At 38.9% G+C, this 24042-nt stretch overlaps 1 protein-coding gene across 8 annotated transcripts in view; it reads right to left on the bottom strand.

The window, feature by feature from the left end:
• The window catches only part of GRM7 (glutamate metabotropic receptor 7), a 732546-nt gene that overhangs the window by 494966 nt on the left and 213538 nt on the right, over nucleotides 1–24042 (bottom strand). For 7 of the 8 annotated variants that reach the window (XR_014796613.1, XM_084901928.1, XM_084901930.1 and 4 more), the window contains exon 2: nucleotides 5987–6203. Coding sequence is in view for 6 of the 8 variants with exons in the window: in XM_084901928.1 (XP_084758054.1) it covers nucleotides 5987–6203 (217 nt within the window). In the remaining 2 variants the exon portion in view is untranslated. The remainder of the gene's footprint in view (nucleotides 1–5986; nucleotides 6204–24042) is intronic. The other variant, XR_014796614.1, reaches the window with a different exon arrangement.

Genomic DNA, 24042 nt, shown 5'->3' with positions numbered 1-24042 from the left:
AATACAGGGGAGTTAACTGGCAGTCCAAGCAGAAAGCAAAACATGTGCAAAGGCACAGAACATCCTGATGCCCACAGGAGGCTGATGGCGGTGGGGTAGAGAATGCATGTAGGGGGCTTGTGGTGGGAACTGAGGAGGACATGGATAGCATGGGAGTGAGATGGATGATTAAAGCAGACACTGGGTCAGAAAGTCCTGCATTCCACACTGGACACCTTCCATTTGATCCTTTGTGGAAAGGAAAACTAGGGACAGATGACAAAATGGCTTTATCTGTATGCTGGAAAGATTACTGCCACAGATAAGTGGATCCTATATTGGAGAGGCTAATCTGGAGGTGTGGAGACCCAGGTGAATAAAACGAAGCCAGGAAGTAAAGCAACGGCAATGCTGCAGGGGCTCAGAGGACACACTCAGGTTGTGCTAACAAGTTCTGTATAGGTTGAAATCTAAAAGATTGTGCTAGTCACCGAGGGTCCAAAAAATAAAATTAGTATAATGCCTTCTGTTGAGGAACTTATCATTTAGTTTTACACACAACCAAAGCTAAATGATATGAGGATTCTTGTGATTTTGTGTTTTGAAATTAAGCCCATGAATGTTTAATACACATATATAAACTGGGGCCACTGGACACTTCATTAAAGAAAGACTCTAACTAGATATCAAAATGTCTCAGAGTTTTCTAATGTTCACCATGACATAGACAGAGACAAAGGATAAGGAAAACTCTTCAGATTCAACATAGATGGGAGTATTGGGAATTATAGCCCTGCTGCATCATATTGCTGTGGTTTTGTGTGGGGATTGTAAGGCAAGAATGGGATTGATTCAGGCTGAGGGCAACTATAACAAACCACAGCAAAGAGATATAGAATATATTTTTGACCCACGTGTCTCAAAATTATTTATCATAAAAAGTATTTATAAGTACTTTTTTTTAAAAAAATTCTTTATTGATTAAGGTGTTATATATGTGTGGGGAATAAGGACACATATGTAAGTACTTTCTTTACATGAATTTTTCTACAAGGTGAAGGGGAAAATACAAATCTTCCTATGCTCCTTCCCTTACCAAATATTTTAGGAATGCCTTCCATATGCCAAAAATTAGAATACAGTATCAAGGCAAAGTCCTTGACCTCACAGAGGGTACAACAAGGCAAGGAAGAGACTGACATTGGCACAATGAAAGAGAACATTGCATCTATGACTGAGAGAGAAGCAAATAATTCTTTAATGAGAAGATAATCTTTTAATGAGCAAATCCAACTAGTTCCTGAGGTCTAAGTAAAAAAACTGAGGCGAAAAATAGATACTAATAGTCAAGCCTTCACCTAAGGAAAGAGTAATCTAGGTCAAGCTAAAGTAATAAATAAAAGGAAGTCATGAGTTTATCTGAATAGTGACATTTACTTTGTAAGACCAATTGAAATAACTCTATTATGTGATTGGCATGAGATAACAAAAGGATACTTCACTTGTTCTCCCAGGCTTTGAAAAGCTGACATGTGTCATGATATCATGAAGGTAACAAATTATTCCTTTTTGTGAAGCAATATTCACGGAATTCTTCTGAAAATTGTCTGACAAACTATAAGTGTCATATATAATTTTCTTACTATTATAATCCTTGAACCCAATTTAGTTCAAAACATCTGGAATAGGTTTGTGCCATATGCTATCATAAGCATTTACTTTTACCCTCACTTAGTAAAAGGAGTCTTTATGTCTAATTTAGACTATTTAGATTACTATGTTGACCTGAATCTAAAGCATGTTGGGAATGAATATTCTCTCATCCTCTGCAATATTAAGCAATAAATTGCTTTTGGTGATATTGCATTTGCATCCATTCAAATAAACAGGGCAATTTATGCAAATATAACTGTTCTACAAAAATCTCATCCTCTGAGAAAATCATGTTACAGTCCTCTCTGAAAGTTCAACAAGGAGCAGTATCCTTGCATATTTAAATCTTCTGTGACTGTCCATGAGAGAAGAATTAGATGCTTCCTTTTAAGAGGTTAGATAAATTGTATGTAGGCCTCCATGTTCCGAACAAATTAGGTGGCCCCTGAGGAGGGATGGTTTCTTTTCTCTGGCATCATTGTCTTGATTTATCTATCCCAGGTTGATAAAGCAGAGCACACCTGTGACTGTGTGCCTGGAGGGACACTTCAAACTACAGTTTTACAAGTAGCCATTGCTTTAGAACTTAAGTGTAAAGTAAAATTTGGAACTCTTCAGAGAAGAATCATAATATTCAAAGTCAAACTATTCAGAAAGAATGGAAGTAACTCCTTTCATTGAGCTTATGTGATCTCTCTCTCTCTCTCTCTCTCTCTCTCTCTCTCTCTCTCTCACACACACACACACACACACACACACACACACACACACACTCACACACCACGTATATAGGACAATGTGAATAGTTCACTTTCTTTTCTTCTTATGCTTCTCATATAATGAAGCTTATTAGTTAGAATAGTAACTCAGGTTTTATATATTTTATATATAATACCTGAGTAAGTATTCTAACTAATAAGTATAATTTATTAATATATAATTTATGTATTAATAACCTTGTAGTTATAATAAAAGGTAATGTCAAGTTATTTTCTAACTCAAACACTAACTCTACTGATTTAGAGGGAACTGGTGTTAAGTGCTTCTCTGTAGATGATCTTATTTATTTTACTACTGGATGAAGTAGGCCTCATTATTCTCATTTTCTATGTGAGGAATCAGGCTTGAAAAGTTAAACTGTGTGCCAAAAGTTTTACAGCACAAAAGTGATGGAGCCATTACTCAAATTCAGGTCTTTCTTGACACCACCGGACTTGTTTATCTCTCTATGTATATTTAAATTTTCCATAACTAAATGTGAGACAAGAATCATTGAGGTTTTCTGAGCCAGGTTAAGGAAACTGTATGCAGGCTTCCATGCTCCAAACAAATGAGATGGGCCCCTTTGAAGGATGATTGTTTTCCCTGACATCACTGTCTTGAATTGTTCTGACATCTGATAAAGGAGAGCCACGGTGCTTGCTTATCTCTATGACGCACTGACTCTACCATATACACATGTGATCACATCTTTCTTGAAGGTCAGATTCCATGGACAACAGGCAAAGGGGAAAATGTAAGCATTTGAAATTTCCTTAAAGATTCTCTAAAATTCCCAGAAATTACAGTGGAGTAAATTTTTATTTTCTTTCTTTCTTTCTTTCTTTCTTTCTTTCTTTCTTTCTTTCTTTCTTTCTTTCTTTCTTTCTTTCATTTGTTTTAATCTGAATTAGACTAAATTGCTGTTTCTTTGACTGGATATCAGAGGAAGTAGCTGGATCTGTCAGAGGTCACAGAATATGAGTATGTATCTCTATATACTGGAATCACCTCTGCAGTAGCAAGTCCTCACATTATGAGAGGCCCACAAAAGCAAAACTCACTAAGGACACAATGGATCATGTTTCCCACTTCAGGTTTTCTCTATGCAATACACACACTGAGTGAGTAACTTATCACACGTCATTTAAATGGTAATCTCACATATTTTCTATATGTATTTACTTTTTTTCTCTTGGGAAGGGTGGAGGACACAAGGTGTTTGCTAAGCACATAAGTGAATCCATTTAAGCAAACTGCACGTATGATATGGTTCCAATGAAATGCATTATAAATACACACCACATATCCTAATACTAGGAGAGGAGAAGAGGAAGTGATCTGCCTGACACTCCCTGGACCCGCCCTGCCCCTGCATTCCTGCAGCAGGCCTTCCAGTCACTCTCACCCTCCAGGGGGAAAGCTGTGGCACTAAAGGCTCGTTTCCACGATGGCTGCCAATGATACAAGCCTTATTTTTGAGCTGCATCATCTCAATGTAAGATTAATTAAACCCATGAGCTGGGGAGTTCAGCCCATGTTACAAAGGCTTTGTCCTTTTTCGCAGAGTCCTTACATAATGGACTCTGATTTTATATCTTGAGTTTTCACCAAGTGACACCAGGAAAAAAACAACCATAAAATGTACCACTAACCCGTCTGTATACAGGTCAATCTCAGTCTGTTATAAAAAACACACACAAAACAAACAAACAAAAAAACAAACAACAACAACAAAAAAAAAACCTAACAACTGATCAAGAGTAAACAACTGTCTTGACCCTGTACTTTACTGAAAAGTTAACATAATGTCCATCTTGAGAGCCCTGTCAATTTTATTAAAAATGTCTAGTGCTCTTTGCTTTGTCCTGTAGGAAGTTCAGCATTAAATGGGAGAGCCATTTGCATGAGAAAATAATCATCTAGAGCTCAGAAGAGATAATCATCTAGAGCTCAGAGAACTTCACTTCTGAGCTCTAGATGATTATTTTCTCTTCATCATGTCTTATCTGTTGGCTTTTATGTTCATGTTTATGTTCATATTTCTAAATCGACCTCTAGCCTTATTTTGGCCAAAGCAAAATTCAAGGAACCAAGAACAAATAAAAGAATTGGTTTTCTTTTAATTGGGAATCTTTTTTAGGGCTTCACTAAGGCAATTATTAGAGTGGTACAAATTTCAGCATAACACTAAGCCCGAGTTAAGATATCTTTTCTAGTCAGGAAGTTTCTAACTGCATAAACAAAACATTTCCCTTATAAGCATAGCAGTTGGGACTACCATAGTAAATGAGACAGAAAAGTTTTCCTCAGAGTCTAGCGGACAAGAAAACAACAAGTTAGACCAACACGGGACAAGTGCTGTGGGAGAAGTCACTAGAAACATAAAGCCATGCCAGTGGAACCAATGAACTGGGGTGTGTTTGTTTATTTGAACTTAAAAATGACTTTCAGGATGAGACCTATTCATAATTTGGAGCCACCCAGTCTAAGATGTCAACAGTGAGAGTATTAGAGTACGAAGGAAGAACCTGAGAATGGCCCAGCTCCCCAGTGAATGTTTGCAATTAGAGCTAATGATGAGGCACTGAATTAAATTCATGGGATTGCTAAGCAAGTCCTCACTCCCTTCTTTCAGTAGCCATACCCTGAACCCTGAACCATTGTAAGTGTAAGTATATCTTCAGTCTGACAGTCCAACATCACTGCCAGGACTTCAGAATTTGTGACATATTTTCCTCATTAAAAGGACCTCTGTTTCCATTGCCTTTACTGTTCATTAACTATTCTTATCAATAACAATTGGGAGTAGATAAAATTTTACAAAGTTAACCGAAAACCTGACTTTAGCATAAGACCTGTACAGGAATATCAAGCATATATTATATAAATTATATACATTACCAAGTGGGAAAGCCTAGATATTTATTATTAGGATTCCTAAGTGTGACGATTCCATCTAATTTTTCAAATCTGCCCATTGGAAAAACCCTGACCAAATATTTGAGCCCATTACTCCCAATTTGAGCTAAATAAACACAAAAAATCTTCTCCAACTGCTACTTAATAGAGCTGTCTTTCTCAAAATTATCTAATACTTCAAAGCCTATTTACTTAATTTATTTGATTTTGCTTTTACCAAGTCAGCCAGAGCCATCACTGTTATTCATCTCCAAAGCAAAGTGCCACTGTGACTAGGTTCTCATAATTCTAAAAAATGCTCCCATTATTGGAGAGGAACAGGGGAAGAAAATATGCATTGAGAAGTACATTCAGCCACATTTTCTCAGTTCCCAGCTATAAGTAGTAATCCACACTATTATCCATTACACAGAAGTTAGATATTGATTTTGGAAAATATTTTCTCCTCTGCATCACTTCCCCTAAGACTTTAAGTGACTTGAGTTTCACACTTTTGAAAATATTATCTTCAAAAACAACAAAGACTTTGCAAATCTGCTTAGCAGGCAGTGGGGAATGTGAGAGTAGGTATATGGTGATTGTCTATAGTGTTTGTTTAATAAAGTCTGAAAAGAACCCTGTAAGCTACAGACATGGGAAGAGGGTCATCTTAATCATTGCAATCTCTTCCTACCTGCCTCTTTGGAAATCTGCATGAAGGATTCCACACCTTTCTCTCCGTAACTTCCTTCGGATGCGATAGTAGACACGTAATTCCAGCCGAGGGCCTTCACAATGTCTACCATGGCCTGGGCCTGGAAGGAATCAGGTGGGACCACACGGGAGAAGAAGTCATAGCGCCGGTCATCACTTAACTCAGGGGCCGTCGATGCATAACTAATCTGGGGGATCTGAAAAGACAAGAAAGCACCACATGAGAGCAAACCACCAGGATATGAGAAGCTCATTTATACTGACAACAATTTTCCCAAAATACAGAACTTGAGTTCCTAGGAGGATGTGACTCAAAATCCAAAGGCAGTGAGAAAGTCACCTGGTGGGTCTTTACCTGTGTAATTCCTCAATTAGAGAGGTAGTGATATGGAGGGAAAATAAAATGGGATTTCCTTTTGACAAGATGTGATTTCAAAGCTTGATGTGTTTTGTTCCACTAGTGTTTACTTTCGTGAAGCTATTTCACCTCAATGACTTAGTTGCATCATTAGTATAAGATTGTTTTGAGGGGCAAGGATATAAGTGTGCACTGCTTAAGATGCTTGTGACAGGGTAAGCACAAATGGAGCACAGGATGGATTTCCTTACTATAAGTTCACCCATCCCCCACAAGTGGATTTTCAAGTTCTCTGTAACATTTTATCACAAACATGCCCTCAACATTATAAGAACATATGTTTACATATCTCTATCATTGTTGTTTTAGAAATATTTTATTCAATTCTTTATTATATACCACTCATGTTCTAAAGTTTTATATGCACTACCTTACCTAACCATCAGTAAATATTCTTTACTATACTTTATGGATTGTACTATACCCTGTTATTATTAACTAATTTTACCAAAGAGGAAATAAGACTAGAAAATAGAATATGACCTTGTCTCAGGACATAATGTTGTAGGTCAGAGAGCGGTCCTTAAACTTGAAACTGCCCAATGTAAAATTTCTGAACTCTGAACTATAATATTTAGACAAGTTATTACTAAAATATTTTAATAAAAAGCATAAAACAAGGAAGGACTATAGATTATTGGAGTCCTGACCAATTTCTATTCACAGCACTGATTACTGACACATTAAGTTATATTACAGGTCACTCTTAGCTGTTGTTCAAACGTTTTATTTAAATGCTATATTAAAGTTTATATAAATAGTAGAGGCCCGGTGCACGGAATTGATGCATGGCAAGCGGGGGGGGGGGGGGGGGGGGTATCCTCAGCCTGGCCAATGCCCTCTCTCAATCTGGGACCCATTGGAAGATGTCTGACTGCTGATACTACAGGGATTGGGCCTAAAAGGCAGTCGGACATCCCTCTCACAATCTGGGACCACTGGTCCTTAACTGCTCACCTGCCTGCCTAATCACCCCTAACCACTTGCCTGCTTGCCCCATTATCCCTAACCACCTCTTTCTGCCTGCCTGATTGCCCATAACTGCTCACCTGCCTTCCTGATCACCCCCAACCGCCTCTGCCTCTGCCCCTGCAGCTGAGGCTTCATCCAGACAGATGTGCAGAATGATGTTCAGAATGTTGTCCAGCTGTCCGATCTAATTAGCATATTATGATTTTATTATTATAGATATTCATAGACAAAGTTCCCTATGTTTCATTTATAGTTCTGAGGTTATAAACTTTAGAAAAAATATAATACCAACTGAATAAAGGCTTTGGGAAGAAAAATAAAAGGAAGAAGGGGGGAGGAGGGAGAGAGGGGAGAGAAAATATAAAGGAAAGAAGCCAAGCATATCAACACATTTACATCAATTTCAGCTTGTGGAAATGGAAAAGCTTCATGCAATTGCACAGCTGTCTTCCCTGCCAAAATCCCTTTCTACGTTTGAAAGAGTGATAATAAAGATACACCCAGGCCTCTGCTCCAATCTGCATCTATGTTGCTGCTGCAAAGTATCAGAGTTGTGAAGTGCCCAATGCAAATGCATGTTCAAAACTGTGCCCCGAATTTCAGCAATGAAAACCCTGGGGAAGCAGCTTCCCTTCCTCAGCACTGTGCACCCTCTGAAAATGGGCCCTATCTGTGGTCCATCCCTTCCATTATGAACAAGAAATATCTCCTGGCTCAAGGCTCATATGTCCCTTTAGGGTCATATCCACACCCTATATCCAATGAGACTTAAGTGATGTTAGACTAAGGAATGGTAGACTGAATGGGTTTCATTTCTAAAATAAATAAAAAAATGTGTAGAGAGGCTATAAGAATATTCCTCCTAGAATCAGGGAAGAAGGACGGGAAGAAGGTATGTAACCTTACATATGTTGCTGTGTACTTATTTAGTTATGATGCTGCATATCTAGTTACTTGGCTTCAAACTAATGTTTGAGCCTATGGAGTACTTATTTTGAAGTGTGTGTTGTAACTAGAATCTACAACTGACCAAATTATAATATTATTAGTCATCCTTAGTGATTAACTTTCACACTCTCCTTGATCTCTGACTGTACTTCCTTTTATCTTGCCAGTCTCTTATGAAATGCAGAGTTGATCTTTTGATGAAGATAGTTTAGTATAATAACACTTCCACTTCAGAAAAATAAATGTTCCATATCCCTTTGAATCTTCCTTTCTCCAATTTAAAAAATTAAAACAGCTTTAATCTTTATAAGACTAAATTTTCATCTTTGTTTATTATTATTTACTCTCATATCCATTAACTTTTGCCTATCACACAAAAATGGTGCTATTGCTGAGTATCAAATAGGATTGAAAACATCTAAAAGCATCATATTTGTTTACAGTTTATACTTTTATTTAGAAAATAATACTCATTTTTAAACATTAGAAAAACAAAACAAGAAAATAACTTCAATGTCTTTATCCCTATTACTATTTGCTACACATCTTTATCATTTTTATGTGCATGAGGATATGCACACAAATATTACTAAGTATAAAAACATGACTCTTGCCCGGCCAGCAGGACTCAGTGATTGCGCATCTACCTATGAACTAGGAGGGAATGGTTTCATTCCTAGTCAGGCACATGCCCGGATTGTGGGCTCGATCCCTAGGGTGGGGTGTATGGGAGGCAGCTAATCAATTATTTTCTCTCATTTTTTTATGTTTCTATCTCTCCCTCCCTTTCCCTTCACCTCTGAAATCAATAACAATATATATTTTTTAAAAACATGAATCTGCCAAAACCGGTTTGGCTCAGTGGATAGAGCGTCGGCCTGCGGACTGAAAGGTCCCGGGTTCAATTCAGGTCAAGGGCATGTACCTTGGTTGTGGGCACATCCCCAGTGGGGGGTTTGCAAGAGGCAGCTGATCGATGACTCTCTCGTCGATGTTTCTAACTCTCTATCCCTCTCAATTCCTCTCTGTGTAAAATCAATAAAATATATTTAAAAAATAAAATAAAATAAAATAAAATAAAAAAACATGAATCTTAATCTCTTCTTCCCTTCCCCAATTTCATTTCTCTTTCTCTCTCTTCCTGGTTGCATGATATTTTACTAAGCTAAGCCTAAGATAAACCTAATCTTCATTGTTAAATGTTTAGACATATTTCAAGTTTCCATTACCAATGGAGGTTAAAAAATATTCTGGTAGTTGATTCAAGTCCTTGTGGACATAAGTGACTATTTTCTTAGATTACTGGTGAAGACTCTCCCTCACTAAAGTGACAGAAATAAATCAGGGTGACAATTAAATATCTCCCTATGTGAAAATTACTTGAGGTTGTACTATAAGGCAAATCAAACATCTATATTTTTTCTTCCACATCGTTAACTACTTGCCCCAGCACCATATATTAAATGCTCATTATTTACTGAAAGGAAAGGCCACCTTTTGTCACATATGAAAACTTTTAACTATCCTTGAGTCTTTGGGGTGTATTGTCTACTATTTCACTTGTCTGTTGTCCAAGCATTGGCCCAGTGCTTTACTGTTTTCATTTTATAAACTTAGAATTTTTAGGGCTAGATTAATTAGAACACCTTCACCCTTCATAACCATTCTTTCGAAAAGGACCCTGGGTAGTCATATGTGTTTAACTTTTCAGCTGAACTTTAGTACAAATGTTTCAATTTAGCATAATATGTTGCATTAAGATTATGATAATAATTGCATTATATATATTTATAAATTAATTTGGGAAGAAATGATACATTTATAATATTTTATTTCCCCCTAAGGAAAAATATTTATTTTCATCCATTCCATTATTCATTATTTTCTCTTAGTAAAATTTTATCATTGTCTCCATGTGGGTGACTTTATTTCTAGATAATTATTATTTTTATTACATTATGAATAATATCAAATTTTCATTTTATTTTTATGTGTTGCTGACATATAGGAATCTATTAATATTTTATATTTAGTTTATGACTTATACCCTTGTTAAAATTCATATTAGTTCTAATAGCTTTCAGTTTATTTTCTTGGGATTTATTGTATAGGTAAGCAAGCCACATTATAAGACTCAATTTAGTTTTGCAACTACATTAGCTAGAATTTACAGGAAAATAAGAATGACAGTAATGGAAATAGTTTGTCTTTTTCCTATTTCTCTACAATAAGCATTTAAAACCAACTAACATTTATTCTAATTTCTTATCTTAAAATGCATAGTCAAATTAAGATGAGTATCTTCAAATAGTTGAAAAAGTACCATCCTTCAAAGATTATTTTTTGCAAACAAAAATCTCAATTTTTCCAATTATTTCTCCTAAGACATGAATCAGGTGATGCTGATGGTAAGTATCAAGTTTTTTAAACATAGTAGTTCTCACATCTTGGTCACCATTTGTAAGTTATGAAACAGTCAACTGTCCTCTTTTTAAACATTGAGAAACAAAAGGGACAAATATTGCAAAACCATCATTCTTCAAGTCATAGGACGCAACATGTGCCAATCCTATATTTTACTCTTAGAATTGGGGGAGCGGAGGAGCCCAATTCACAGTTTCTAATTCTAATTAACCCTTAAGATATTTATGTATGTTTAAGGCCCTAAGAATTCCTGTAAATCTAAGAGAAAAAAGACTCAATTTCAAGAATAATTAAAATGGACACTCAAATAACTTAGATCCTCTACATCTTGTAGAAACAAGTGGTTGTGGAGACTGAATTCTTCTGATGGACTAAAAAAATAATCACAAGTAAAACTGTAACTAATTAGTGGTACACACCAGTCACCAGTAAGAGCTCAAGGCCCTCTCCTGACCTCGCCCACGTTAGCCCTGGAAAGCATGAGTTTATACCAAAGTCAGCTGATCAGTTCTTCCATGACACTGCAGTTTTCTTTGGTAACAAGTGTCACAACTGTCATTAAACAATTACCTGTAAAATCATATGTTTATTATTCTTTCCTTTGTGGGAGACTACTTCCCCTGATGGAAAGCAATGACCTTATTCATCATTTTATTACCACCGGATAAAACTGTACCCAGCGCAGAACAGGAGCCTGATCAGTATGTGTTGAAAGAACAAATGAGCCCGTAAGTGAATGAATGGAATAACCCTGAGAAAACAGAATCCCTTAGATACATAGTGTGGCTTCCACAGTGCTTGGAAGTAACCCCTGCTCTGGGCAGGCCTGAGGCAGGCAAGTTCAGGCGGGGTAGCAAACACTTTTTCTCGCCCCTTTTCTATAGTGGCATACTTTTCCCTGGAATTTCCTTCCTCGTCACTGAAATGTAGGACACGTTGACATTGGATGAAGCTTCAAAATTAAAGAGACTTAGGGAGTAATGTAGACTTCTCACTGAGGCCTGAGACCTGGCACTCCAGGCAACATATACCACAGTCCCTGGAGTTCAGTCTAAGGCTTCAAGGCATCCTTGGATTTCTCATTTTAAACAGGGGATTCTGCCCTACCCTCTCCATAGCTTTTCTCCCTTCTGGAATCAGGTCTGGCTATCAGATGCAAGATGGAATTAGTATCCTCAGTTCCAGGTAAATGTCTTTATGTTAACATTGCCATTATCAAATCAAAATTTAAAAAAAGGAAAGAAAATCTAAAGAAAATCATTCTGTAATTCCTAATATATACAAAATCAAATATTATCAGTATGTGATGGAATTTTCACCTCCCAAGTGTGGACAAGTTCAAACGCTACTAAATTTAATTTCATCTTATAATTACTAGAGTCAAAAACGAGGCCAAAGGACCTCATGAGCTTGGAAACACGCCTCTCAAGTCATCATCTTTGTATCAAACAACTGAAGACCCAAGTCCAGATGTGGATTAGATTACAGCAATATTCATAAATATTTTTAAAATCCTAATTGTCTCCACTACTCCACACAAACTTGATTCTAATAAAAATAAATTTCTAAGTATTTATAAAAAGAAGAAATCAATTATGTAGGAAAAAAATGAAAGATGTGACATCGCTTTCATGCATTTTGAGCTTCTTCCTCTTAAAAGCACAAGAGCAGTACTTATGACAAGGTCAGTCACCTGGGAACTTCTAATTTCTGGAAAGGCGGAGGGGGGTTCTGGGTCCATGTTCGAGGCAATCTGCAAGGCTAGGAAAGGCAAACCAAAAAGTTCTGACACTTGTTCTGGAGGGCAGTTCCCACAAAACTTGTAAAAGGCAATTTTTGGAAGTTATCATGTGCAATTAAGATAATGCTTCGGTGTACCTGTGGAGATATTAATGAACTCCCGTGGGGCATTATTAAGTTCACAGTTAGCAGTAATTTCATTCTTAGTTCTTATTAAGCTTTATTGATATGGATCCCTAAAACGGGGAAATGGTTGAATAACCCTTTCAGGATCATTCTTTGGAGCATCATTCTCTCCGACTGTTACTTATTCGTTTCCTAGATTAACATCTCTGCTCATATTAGGATGGCTGGACTTTAACTCTAATTTTTGGTAGTAGTTGTTTATTTCAAAGTACTGAGTAATGATTTCAATTAGGATAAAATCTAGAGTTTCACTCAACTTTAAATTACTCAGGACAGAGATTACCATCAAATAGTGCGACTCTTTTGCCTTTGCCTTTGCATTTGTGTGCACAGTAAAAGCGCAGAGGCCTCTGTAGATTGGAGAAATACCTTCATCCATATCTCTAGAGCATTTGGCGACAAAGTACAATAGAGACCTTGCCCTCCCAAAATGAGGCCACAGAAATCATTAGCATATTCTCTTCTAGAGGAGCAGAGAGATGAAAAGAAGGAAAGTATTTGGATGACCTTTCAGGGTCCTTGATAATCCTACACATCTATGAATTATCTCTGGACAGTAGCCCTAAAAACCACCATATCTTAAGAAACAAAAAATAATCAAAGTAAGTGGCTTTTTAAAATATTTCTCATATTTGTTAATATGATCCTAGATCTCTCTCAGGCCCCCAGGGCCAGAGTGTATGCCTGGAGGTTTCTTTAACCAAACATATCCCACTAGCAATAAAAATGCCAAATCCCTGTAATGTGGAGTTTCTGGACCTTAGGACCACTGACATGAGAAGTCAGCTAATCTTGTGTTGTGGTAGGATGCTTAGCAGCATCCCTGGCTTCTGGAACCAGATGCCAGCAGCAATCCTGCAGCTGTCACAATCAACTTGACTGCACACAACGAGGGTTCAGAATCACTGGGCTAGGGTGTCTGTAAAAGCACAATTGCATTCAAAACACGGTGGTCACATCACAAAGTGTCAATGAAAGGAGGTGTTTTTAATGTCTTGTACCTCTCTCTATAGTCCATGGCTTCCATATTTTCTCCATACTTTCCATGTTTTCCTTTCCACTGGCCCACCTTTCCCAGTTATCACAGTTCCATGTGTTTTCCAGGCACCTCCCCTCAGCTGGGCTCTCAGCAGGAAGCACAGCAACAAAGCTGCCTAGATGCTAAGCCCTTTGCAAGGACACAGGTGAAGGAAGACTTTTCCCAGGAGGAACTGATATTAAACTCGAAGTTGTTTTCTCTCTCAGAACCGCTGCCACCTCTTTAAAGATGCTGTGGTCCCCAAATCTTGATTATTCAGGATGGTTGAAAAGGGAGAGTTGTAGTTCACTGAATACGGTGGTACCCTATGTGCGATGCCCTCTGTGAATTCCACTTTTCCAAGAGCAAGAGCGTAATACAGTGCACTTAACAGGGTTGCTACTGAGCATGATGCGATCGCCGCCTAATGACTCAGAGGCCACTTTTAGGGCTGGTGGGGCTGCAGCACATTTCTTCTCCCTGGATGAGGCTGCAGACAGATGTTCCGAAGGTAGGGGCAAATCTGCACTGGCCCTTTGCGTCCCTGAAAGAGGCTCACTTGACAACAAAGTCTTTACTTAGTCTTTCACCCTTAGCAAGAGGCGGGAAAGCAACACTGTTTACTTTAGCTTTTGCATGGCTCACATTTTGAATACACAAGCAGTTTGTGACTATTTGTTAAAACGAAAGAGATGATTCATAAGATTTCTGCAAGATAAATAATTTTTCACCATTTAATTCAGGTAATACAATATTACTCAAGTAGTGTATCACCGATTTTTTAATCTATACAGTTTAATACAATAAATGCAATAATTAATGAGAAAGCACCTTTAGATGATAGGATAATCTAATACATACATGCACACACACATACACAGATACTATGAAAACAAAACAATTTAAAAAAGAGAATGACTTAGATGGTACTGTAGATAAGGTACCAAGTATAATATACACGCAAAACATTGAATCTATTCCAAAATATATCTGTAATTTACCAGACCACCCTTAATTCTGTAGGACAAACTTATTTACTTCTTTGTGGCTGTCTCTTGCTTTGTATAGGTCTGAAATACCTACTTCATACCTCTGCTTATTTAAATTCTGGGAGTATTTCTTAAATATCCAGATTGATTATATGAAAACGTCTTTGGGGTATTTGCCCTGATTCTAAGCAAAGGGTCCTCTCTTCCTGCTACACATCATTCTTTGCTGTTTTGTTTGGCATCCATCTCATTCTTCTATCACCAGACTCCTGGAGGAAAGAAATTGTGTCTAAATTTTCTTTCATGTATCCATCATTGTAGGACTATACAAAAGTTAGAGTTTTATTGGCATTTGGATATCATGAGCAAGGATACTTTGGCTGTAGGTAACATATTACTCAATTAATAGTGACTTAGATAGAAAAATCATTAAATAAATCTGGATATAGCTGGTTTCCAGGTTGGTTTGGAGACTTGACAACACCAAGACATTGGGTTTGTTTCTCAGAAGTTCTCTCAGCTCTTGTCTAAGACTCAGCGGTGGGTGCGGAGCTCTCATCATGCCTCCCCTGGCATCATTAAAAAGGAAAGGCGGGGTAGCGGCTCTATAAACAAAGGCTCTCTCTTCTCATCCAGTTGGCTTTTAACCAAGAAGGAATTTCATTTTTCTAAAATGTTCCACTCATCATATTTCTCTGATACTCCACTGGCTGGAATTGTGTCACATGATCTTCCCATCTCCAAACACTGGCAAAAATAAACAGGACTGCCATGATTAGCTTATGATCCAACCTCTGAGGATGGATGCCCAGATGTCAGGGGAAAAAAATCTAGGTTCTCTGGGAGGGACCAAGGCAGGTAAGAAAATGATCATCTGGCAGTCACGTAACTGAGTCTGTGCGGCAGCAACTATGTAGTTGCCATTGTGAATTAATGAGTTTGACATGCTTGTAGGCATCTAAGAACTATTTACAGAATGCATAAATAACTCCATGAGTGCACCCAAAATGGGGGGTGAGGGGAATGGACCTATACTTTTACAAAGTATATTTGGTTATAACCCTCCCCTCCCTAATCTTTATTGTAGTCTTGTATAATTATCATTCCCCAGAAAGCACTGGGTGGGGAAAACTGTACTAAACAAGCTACTGAAAAGTCACTGAGGAGAAAAATAACATAAAACTGGAAGTTTGGAGAAGATATGACCAAGGGTTGTATAAGCTACTCAGAAGATAGAGGCAGATACCCCCTTGGTAAAGAACCAACAGAAAGCCTTTCTTGGGGTGAGGAGTGGTGGAAGCAAATGCACAGAGTGACTGAGACATGAGGTTTTGTTGAAGAAAGTACAGAGACTTATATGATTGAGGATAGAACCCATATGATGTGAGGATAGAACCCATAATCCCACGTGATTTACACATAGAGAAAAGGATAGGGGGAAATGCTAAAATAAAATACCTCTCTAAATTATTTTTGTTCCTTCTGATAGTATAATAACCACTCACACAGGATAATGAATCATACGCAATCTTTCTACCACCCAGCACTGCACTCTTGGAAGAATTGTTAGGCGATCCACAAGCAGAATCCCTAAGAGTCACTAAGTCCCAAATACCTCCTGAGTAATAACAAATGAAGAGGCTCCTTCACTCTGCTACCAGCACCACTCCACAAGGATTCAATTAGATAAAGTGCCATTGATTCCGCAACAAGTTCTCTGCCACAAAAGCTTTCCAGGGATTCCTCTTGTACCTGAAGCACCTAGTCCCTGCTGTTCAGGATGTGAGGAATTGCTCTCTTTGTTATAAAGGGCCCCTCTGCCTGCAGAGCACAGACACTGCGGGGAGATGCTATGCTGAGCATTTGTCTGATTTTCTCTCAGTCTTCCCTCCTAGTTCCTAGATGGGAGTAGAACAGGAAAGAGAAAACAAATAGTAAAGCTTTGGGGAAGGGTAAAGTCATAGCCAGAGGTTTAAACGTTAGTGAAGTTCATCCAGGATTAATAGATCTTGATATAATTGTGAAATATTTAAATTTACATGAAAAAGAACTGGAGACTGAGAGCCAGTAGAATGCAAATTGGCTTCTGCTTTCACCCTGTTCATTAGACCCTCACCTCCCGCCCCCCCCCCCTTTTTTTTTTTGAAAAGAAACTTTTTATATCTATCTCTATTTCAGCTAGAGCTTTTGGGACCTAGAATCTAGAGACTGTTCTTGGGTAAAATACCTCCTGTAAGATTGCCCATGTGTTTTCCAGGCTGAAGTAGCCTGGGGGTTATCTTCACCACACATGGTTGAAAATAACAATTTGTTCTGCAATTTCCCATCTTTAATATTCCTTCCCAACATCCTGCAAATTCCGCTATCACATTCCCTGACATCATATCATCTTCCAATTACCACAACTGAGTCGTTTTTTACTTGTAATTGCATTTTTGGTTGACTACTTCCTGTGAAGATTGAGGGGAGCGAGAATGTCATCAATGGCTACACCGCAAGCTGTATTCTAACAAGACTGCCTCGGGAAAGACGTGGCTGTGCAGCTGCTAATCCCCTCATAAGGCATGGATTTCTATTCGAGGCGAGTCTTGGCTGGACTTGGGCATCTGTCCCTTTTTATGATCTTATCCTTCAGATGCCAGGTTGCAAAGACAAGGTATCTCGAATGGTCAAGAATGGATGTTAGTGCTGAAAGAGTCAGATCTCTACCTTTAGAGAGAAAACAATGCTCAGAAAGGGAAATTCATTTACCAAATGGTGTGTCGCCATAATATTACTGAGAAACAACCAAAATCATGTCTTTTGATGAAGTCTTACAGTGAAGTTTCCCAAAATCCATGCTGTTCTAAGTGTTTAGTTCCTGAGTATTATATTTCAAAATTATCCTCATTTTTATTTTTAAGCAATAGCAATTATAAAGTGGCTAGGTTGCAAAAATAGAAAACTAAAAAAAATATATAGTTGCTCAAAAATGGGTTTATTGCTCTTTCGCATAAAATAGGTAGCTAATTAAATAGTCCAGAGTTGGCACAGCAGTGCCATGGTCACCTGGGACCCAGGCTCTTGGCATTTCTCTGCTCTACCATCCTAGCATGTCAAGTCCATCCTCAATGTCACTTAGGATCCCAGATGTTGCCAGAGTCCCAACGATTATGGACTCATTCCAGGTAGCAAGTTGGGAGACTTGGAAAAAGAGGCAGGGGCACATTTTCCAGGTGGTTGAAATCCCTCCAGAGCACCTTCTCTGCTGTGCACACAACACAGCCACCTATATCTCATTATCCCAAACAGTCTCAGGGTCACATCTAACTGCGAAAATAGTTTTATATGTTTTATTAATTTTAGAGAGAGAAGATGGGAGAAGGGGAGATAGATAGAAACACCCAATGTAGAAAAAGAAACATCAATTGGATGCCTCCTACATGCCCCCTATTGGGGATCAAGCACCCACCCTGGGAATGTGCCCTGATGGAAAATTGAACCTGTGACCTCTTGGTTCAGGGGTTGATGCTCAACCACTGAGCAACACCAGCCAGGCCCGGAAATAGTTTTGAAAAATGTATTCTTTTAGACATGTACATTGTTGCTTCATCTCCCCCAATAAAACTTATGTCTACTACCAAGAAGAGAAAGAAATAGAAACAGAGTGCCATCACCTGCTATAATCTTGAAGGACAGATGAGATGGGCCATGTACCTCTCTAGGCCAGAGGATGGATAAGTAGATACAGTTGAAAATTTAGATATGATTTAATCAATCTTTAAAGCCATTGCCATCAAGGCAAAGAAGACATAGTCAGTGGTTAACAATCCCCTAATAGAATGTGAAGCATATGTAGACCATAAGTAATAAATGAAGTTGGGAATCATTCCCAAACAGTACTCCTATTTACATGAAAAATATTCCAGGCACTAGATTCTTGTGCTTCCAATAGTATGGGCTATATAACTTCCCATTTCTTCTGCTATGAAAATCCATAAAAGTTCACCCAAGAATTCCTCCCATACACGACTCTTAAATGTTTTTAATGTGGTAAGTTTCATATTCATTTTGTTAAATGTCTCCTAATTTTAGTTTACAGGCAACTTTTTTGATAGTTTATTCAAGTCCCTGGGTTCTTTTCAGTCACAATGTTCCTCCATGGATCACAGGGACAGTTCCCCTAACCTACTCCACCTTGAGCAATTAAAAAGTTACAATTCTTGTCCAGCCAGCATGGCTCAGTGGTTGAGCATCAGCCTATGAACCAGGAGGTATGGCTCAATTCCCCATGAGGGCACATGCCTGGCACAATCCCAGGTGTGGGGCATGTAGGAGGCAAAATATCAACGATTCTATCTCATCATTCGTATTGCTATTTCTCTCTCTCTTCCTCTCTGAAATCAATAAAATATATATATATATTTTTAAAAAGAAGTTACATTTCTTGATTTAACTGCTACCAAGGGCAGGAAAACGCCTATATCTGTAAACTACCATCCCATATAAAGAAAGTGGGACATTCAAATGCCATGATGATCAGCCCATGTACCTTGAAGCAATGTGCTGTGGGAGTTAGGTGTCTGGCTTCCAGCAGCCAGATGTTAGTCCTGTTTATATTCATGCACAGAGAATAAAATGGAATGAAAATAAAATTTCCCAGTTAAAATGTCAAAGCGATGGAGACGCATTTTGTTTCTTACAGTGAATGCATATATTCTGAAAAATAAGTTGCAATCTTGTTGGAATCAAGGAGATCAATACTTTAAGTAATTTTCCTTGAACATGGAAGAACCACTATGCCAAGTAAAGAATTTCTTCCAACTTCTACCCAGTGCTATAATTTTATTTTATAGCTGCCAGAATTTTTTTAAAGCGAAGGACCCCATACAAATATTTAATTTTGAACTCTTCTCGTCTTCCCTGAGCCATTTTTCACTGTTATCTCTCTGAGATTATATTGTGTATGCTTCCTACTTTAAAGAAGACTATTGACTCAGGCTAGCACTATTGTACCTCAGAGAAAAGAGTCCACTTCTCATTCTGATCTTAATGTATTGCTACAGTAAAATCAATAAGCATATTAAGGAGTCTGACTTCTCCACTTCTAGCACAGAATTCACCTAATACATCCCAAATTCAAAATTAATCATTTGGGTTAGGCAAGCAGTGTTGAAAGGAACAAAAATGTCGGAAAATTCCAAAGTGGTTTCTTCTGTGTTTTGAAATAAAATATTTTATTGATGTGCATGTGTAGAATATTCACTACATTATTTACTACTAGAGGCCGGGTGCACAGATTCCAGCACAGGTGGGGTCCCTTGGGGAGGCCTGCAGAGATCAGGCCCCAGCTCACACCCAGCCTTGCAGCCCCACCTGGCACCCCACCTTGGCCTGGTGCCCCCTCACCTGCTCCACCATTCCACCCGCAGGGCGATCAGGGCCAGGCCCCCTGCCCAGCTTCCTCAGTGCCTGGGAGCCCAGCAGGAGCCCTGTCCTCCCCAGCCCCCTCTCCCCCCACAAATCGCCACTGGTCCCTGTCTGCTGAGTGATCAGCAGGGCGATCGGGCCCTCCTCGCACCCACCTCGACCTGGCACCACCCATCCTGCCATAGTCCCACTGTCATTGGGGCCCATGGGGCTGCCAGTGCCTCCACTGCCTCTCACTACCAGCACTACGCCGCCCCCTGGTGGTCACTGCACATTATAGCGAGTGGGGCCAATTTGCATATTAGGCTTTTTCTATAAAGGATTTTACTATTATCCAGTGGGTACCATTTATACTGTACTATTTGTATACTGTTTACTATTTCTATACTGTATGGAAAATATGACATATATTTTATGCATAACTTAAAGGATACATGCTCCTAGTTAGTATTAAGAAAAATAAATCTAAAAGCCTTTATACAGCCTAAGGAAAAGTCTAACTAGAAGCTTTGCTGAAGATTGACACTGAGGTAGGAGGCAGCCTCCTTGCATTTAAGTCATTGGTGATGAGGAAAATGGATGCTGAAACATGAACTCTAATTTGCAGGAGAAGCTACAGCACTGTCCTCAGAGGCAGACGCTCTGGTCCATTTTCTTCGCAGTGGCAGTGACCTCTCCACACGGACTGGTCTGATCCTCTCTCTGATCCCTTCGGTGCCCAGGCGTGTGGGTGGAGGAGGGCAGGGACACAGAGAGGTGACCTCTCTCCAGGCATTGAGGGGAGAGAGAGATCTGTGAGCTCGCAGATACACAGCAAAGGTGGCTGCTGTCTAGAATTGCAAAGAAGAACACCTCTCCAAGTATCTCCTCCCACCTGCCCCCCAACGCCAGGGTGCTGGGTAATTTCACAAGAGACATCCCTTCTTAGTGACACGGTGAACTCTTTTAAGACAAGCATCAGGCCAATTTTGAGTAGTTTTTGGCTTCTGACCGTTGCCTACTTTTGTATGACTTCTCTGAGGTAGGACATTTAGATAATAGGCTTATTCAACCTGTTTAAAAAAAAAAAAAAAAAAAAAAAAAAAAAAGGCCTGTTGTGCATCTTGCTCCCAATATCTTAAAGAGATCGTGTCAAAATGCATTTTTTTAAAACACTACAAGTTCCAAGCCATGAAAAAAAAAAAATGGAGGGAAGTCACAGAGGTGAGAGAGAGATAAGCTGATAGAAAAGATGGGGAGAGAGCATATGAGAACCCCAAATAGTTGTTTTTTTTAAAAAAAGACAACGCTTTGTATCTTGGGAGATTTAATTGTTTGTGAATTGAGGATCTGTAGACAGTAATGAACTCGGTTCACCTCCAAATCCCACACACTCCTGGAAACAGAGAAAGGATATAAATGAAATAAACCACTGATGAGCATAACCAAGCCTTTCCAAGGCTCCTCATTCTTTCAACCACCGAACCAGACCCCTATCAAAGCTGACAAACAATGAGAGTTTCATCTGTGTCTGGTGGTTTCCAGCGGGCATTTAAAGCAAGCTGTGCTGTCCAGAGCCCGGCTATGAAAGCAGCAGGGGTGGTTTTCAGGTCACAGTTGCATGCCTGAGGACTGCACACTTGACCTCTATTGACTACTTAAAAGTGGGAGCTGGAGTGCAGAGTTCTGTAATAGATGGCGCTTACAGAAGGTAATTCCAGCTTTAACAGACGACCAGAGCACCATCCTATTTTGGGACAGAAATCACTGAGCCCATCATCAGTCAAGTTCACTTAAGGTGAGAGGCACTGTGCACCACCTGAGCATCCTTCCCAACCAGAACATCTTCACCGCCGGCCGGTCCCTTGGAGCTATTTCCAGGGTGACTTTCCTTGGCTCCCGGGTCTGTCCTGATCCTGTGGGCTTTGCCAGTAAAAGAGATTCTGTGTTTCTATTCTTCTATTTCCTGACACCGCACAGAACACATTATAATTAGGAAACCACCTGAGGGGAAGGCGACAATGCAGTTGTCAATTTTCATGGATGAATCCTATTTCTGTCACCACGAGCCAAGCAAGCCTCTCGCCCTCACAATGCAGACGTGGGGCGTACGGTGGTTATCTGGTTCACTGCCCCGGGAAGGAAGCAATCACAGAGATGACAGCAGCAACAGCAACAGAAGATGTGAGCAAAGGAAAAGAGCCCTCTCGCTGTAAATATTTCACTGCCTACGGGTCTCTAATGTGGTTTGGAGGCAAAGGAAACAGACGTTTTGCTAAACACCCCTTATTAGGCCAACTAGAGGCAGTTATGTCAGCATGTTGGACGCAGCTCCAAGGGCAGAAAGGAAGCCAACTTGCAGCTGGCAGTGAGAATGCTCGTACAGCCCAGCCTGGGTATGAGGTCTTACAGCCCATCATGGGTGGAGGGGAGGTTATAACCTTCTTATCTTTAGACATTTGTAGGCAAGCTCTAAAAATCTGTTAGCCAAATATATATATATATATATATATATATATATATATATATATATATATTTTAAGTCTCGCATTGATTTTCCTCACAACAAACAATTTTGATCTTACATATGCTCCATGAAAACCCATATGCAAGGGATGGGATGAATCCAGAAAGAAAGGTAATATTAGAGGTAAAAAAGAATATTCATCTTAGGCTAAGATGGTATGTTTTAGATACAAATTAGGTTAGTCTGTGGGACTGTAACAGGGATATATTTCATTATCTTAAAACATTATGTTTTCCTTCCATCATCTTTCTCTTCATAAAAGTTATTCATTTTGATGGGACAGAGCCCTGAATAAAAGTGAATCTCTTGCTCAGCTGGTGTTGCTCAGAAGTGGAGTGTCCACCTAAGCAGGAGGACGCAGTTTGATTCACAGTCAAGGTACTATCCCGGGTTGCAGGCTCAATTGCTAGTAGGGAGCATACAGGAGGCAACAGATCAATAACTCTCATCATTGGTGTTTCTATCTCTCTCTCTCTCCCTTCCTCTCTGAAAGCAATAGAAATATTTTTTTTAATTAAAAAAGTGAGTCTCTTAATAAAGATTGAACCACCTCCCTGTTATTTAGGAAGAATGTATTTGGTGTAACCTGAGAAATTGAAAAATAGCTACATTTTGCTTTTATCCACCCTGGAAAAGTAATAATATTTTATCAATTATTAGTTTACTTTAGTCCGAATTGTTCTGAATGAACCAGTTTCTAAACCTGTTCCAACTTCACGAAACCTTGATTTTTCTCCATATAATTCTAGATTTTCTATAGCTATCCTCTTTAGAGGTAAAACAAAACAAAACAACAACAACAAAAAAACATGACCACATTTTTTAAAAATCTAAACATTCTAAACCTTACATTTTAACTTTCCTGACATTGGCATGATTCTTTAATCACGATGTTGTCAGAGTCAGGGAGTACTGTTACTGGTCAGAGTTTATAGCTTCTGATTTAATAATACATTTTGCTTTACACCATTAACACACCACAAAAACAATAATATACATGGCAGTTCCATCACAAGTGATTATGTAATACACCAGGAAATAGTAAGCACTAGATTAGGGGTGTGTAGAAAGGAGAGAAATAGAAACAAAATTGCTCTATTAGAACAGACAATTGGTCATGATAAGGTCAAGGCAGCAGGAAGTAGAATTGGGCCCAGGATGTAATCCAATTTGAATGGACCAGGAAAATACTCCACACAGGACTGAGTGAAATGAAGACCGCCCCCTCTCCCCAACTCAGGGACAGTGGGGCTGGGTAGCAAGTTGATCTGCAGGAATTGATGACTCAACCAAAGGACCTGAAGACAAGATTTAAGTGGGTAAGTTTTTTTTTTTTTTATCAATGTGAGGCAAAAGGAAGCCTTCATCCAAAGACACTTCTATTACTCTAAAAGGAACAGGCAGATCCAGGAAGCATTGATTCCCA

Source organism: Pipistrellus hanaki, assembly GCF_964339955.1.
Source record: "Pipistrellus hanaki genome assembly, chromosome: 13".
NCBI lineage: Eukaryota > Metazoa > Chordata > Mammalia > Chiroptera > Vespertilionidae > Pipistrellus > Pipistrellus hanaki.
The sequence above is the reverse complement of the archived record's forward strand: the minus strand, read 5'-3'. Positions and strand labels throughout refer to the sequence as shown.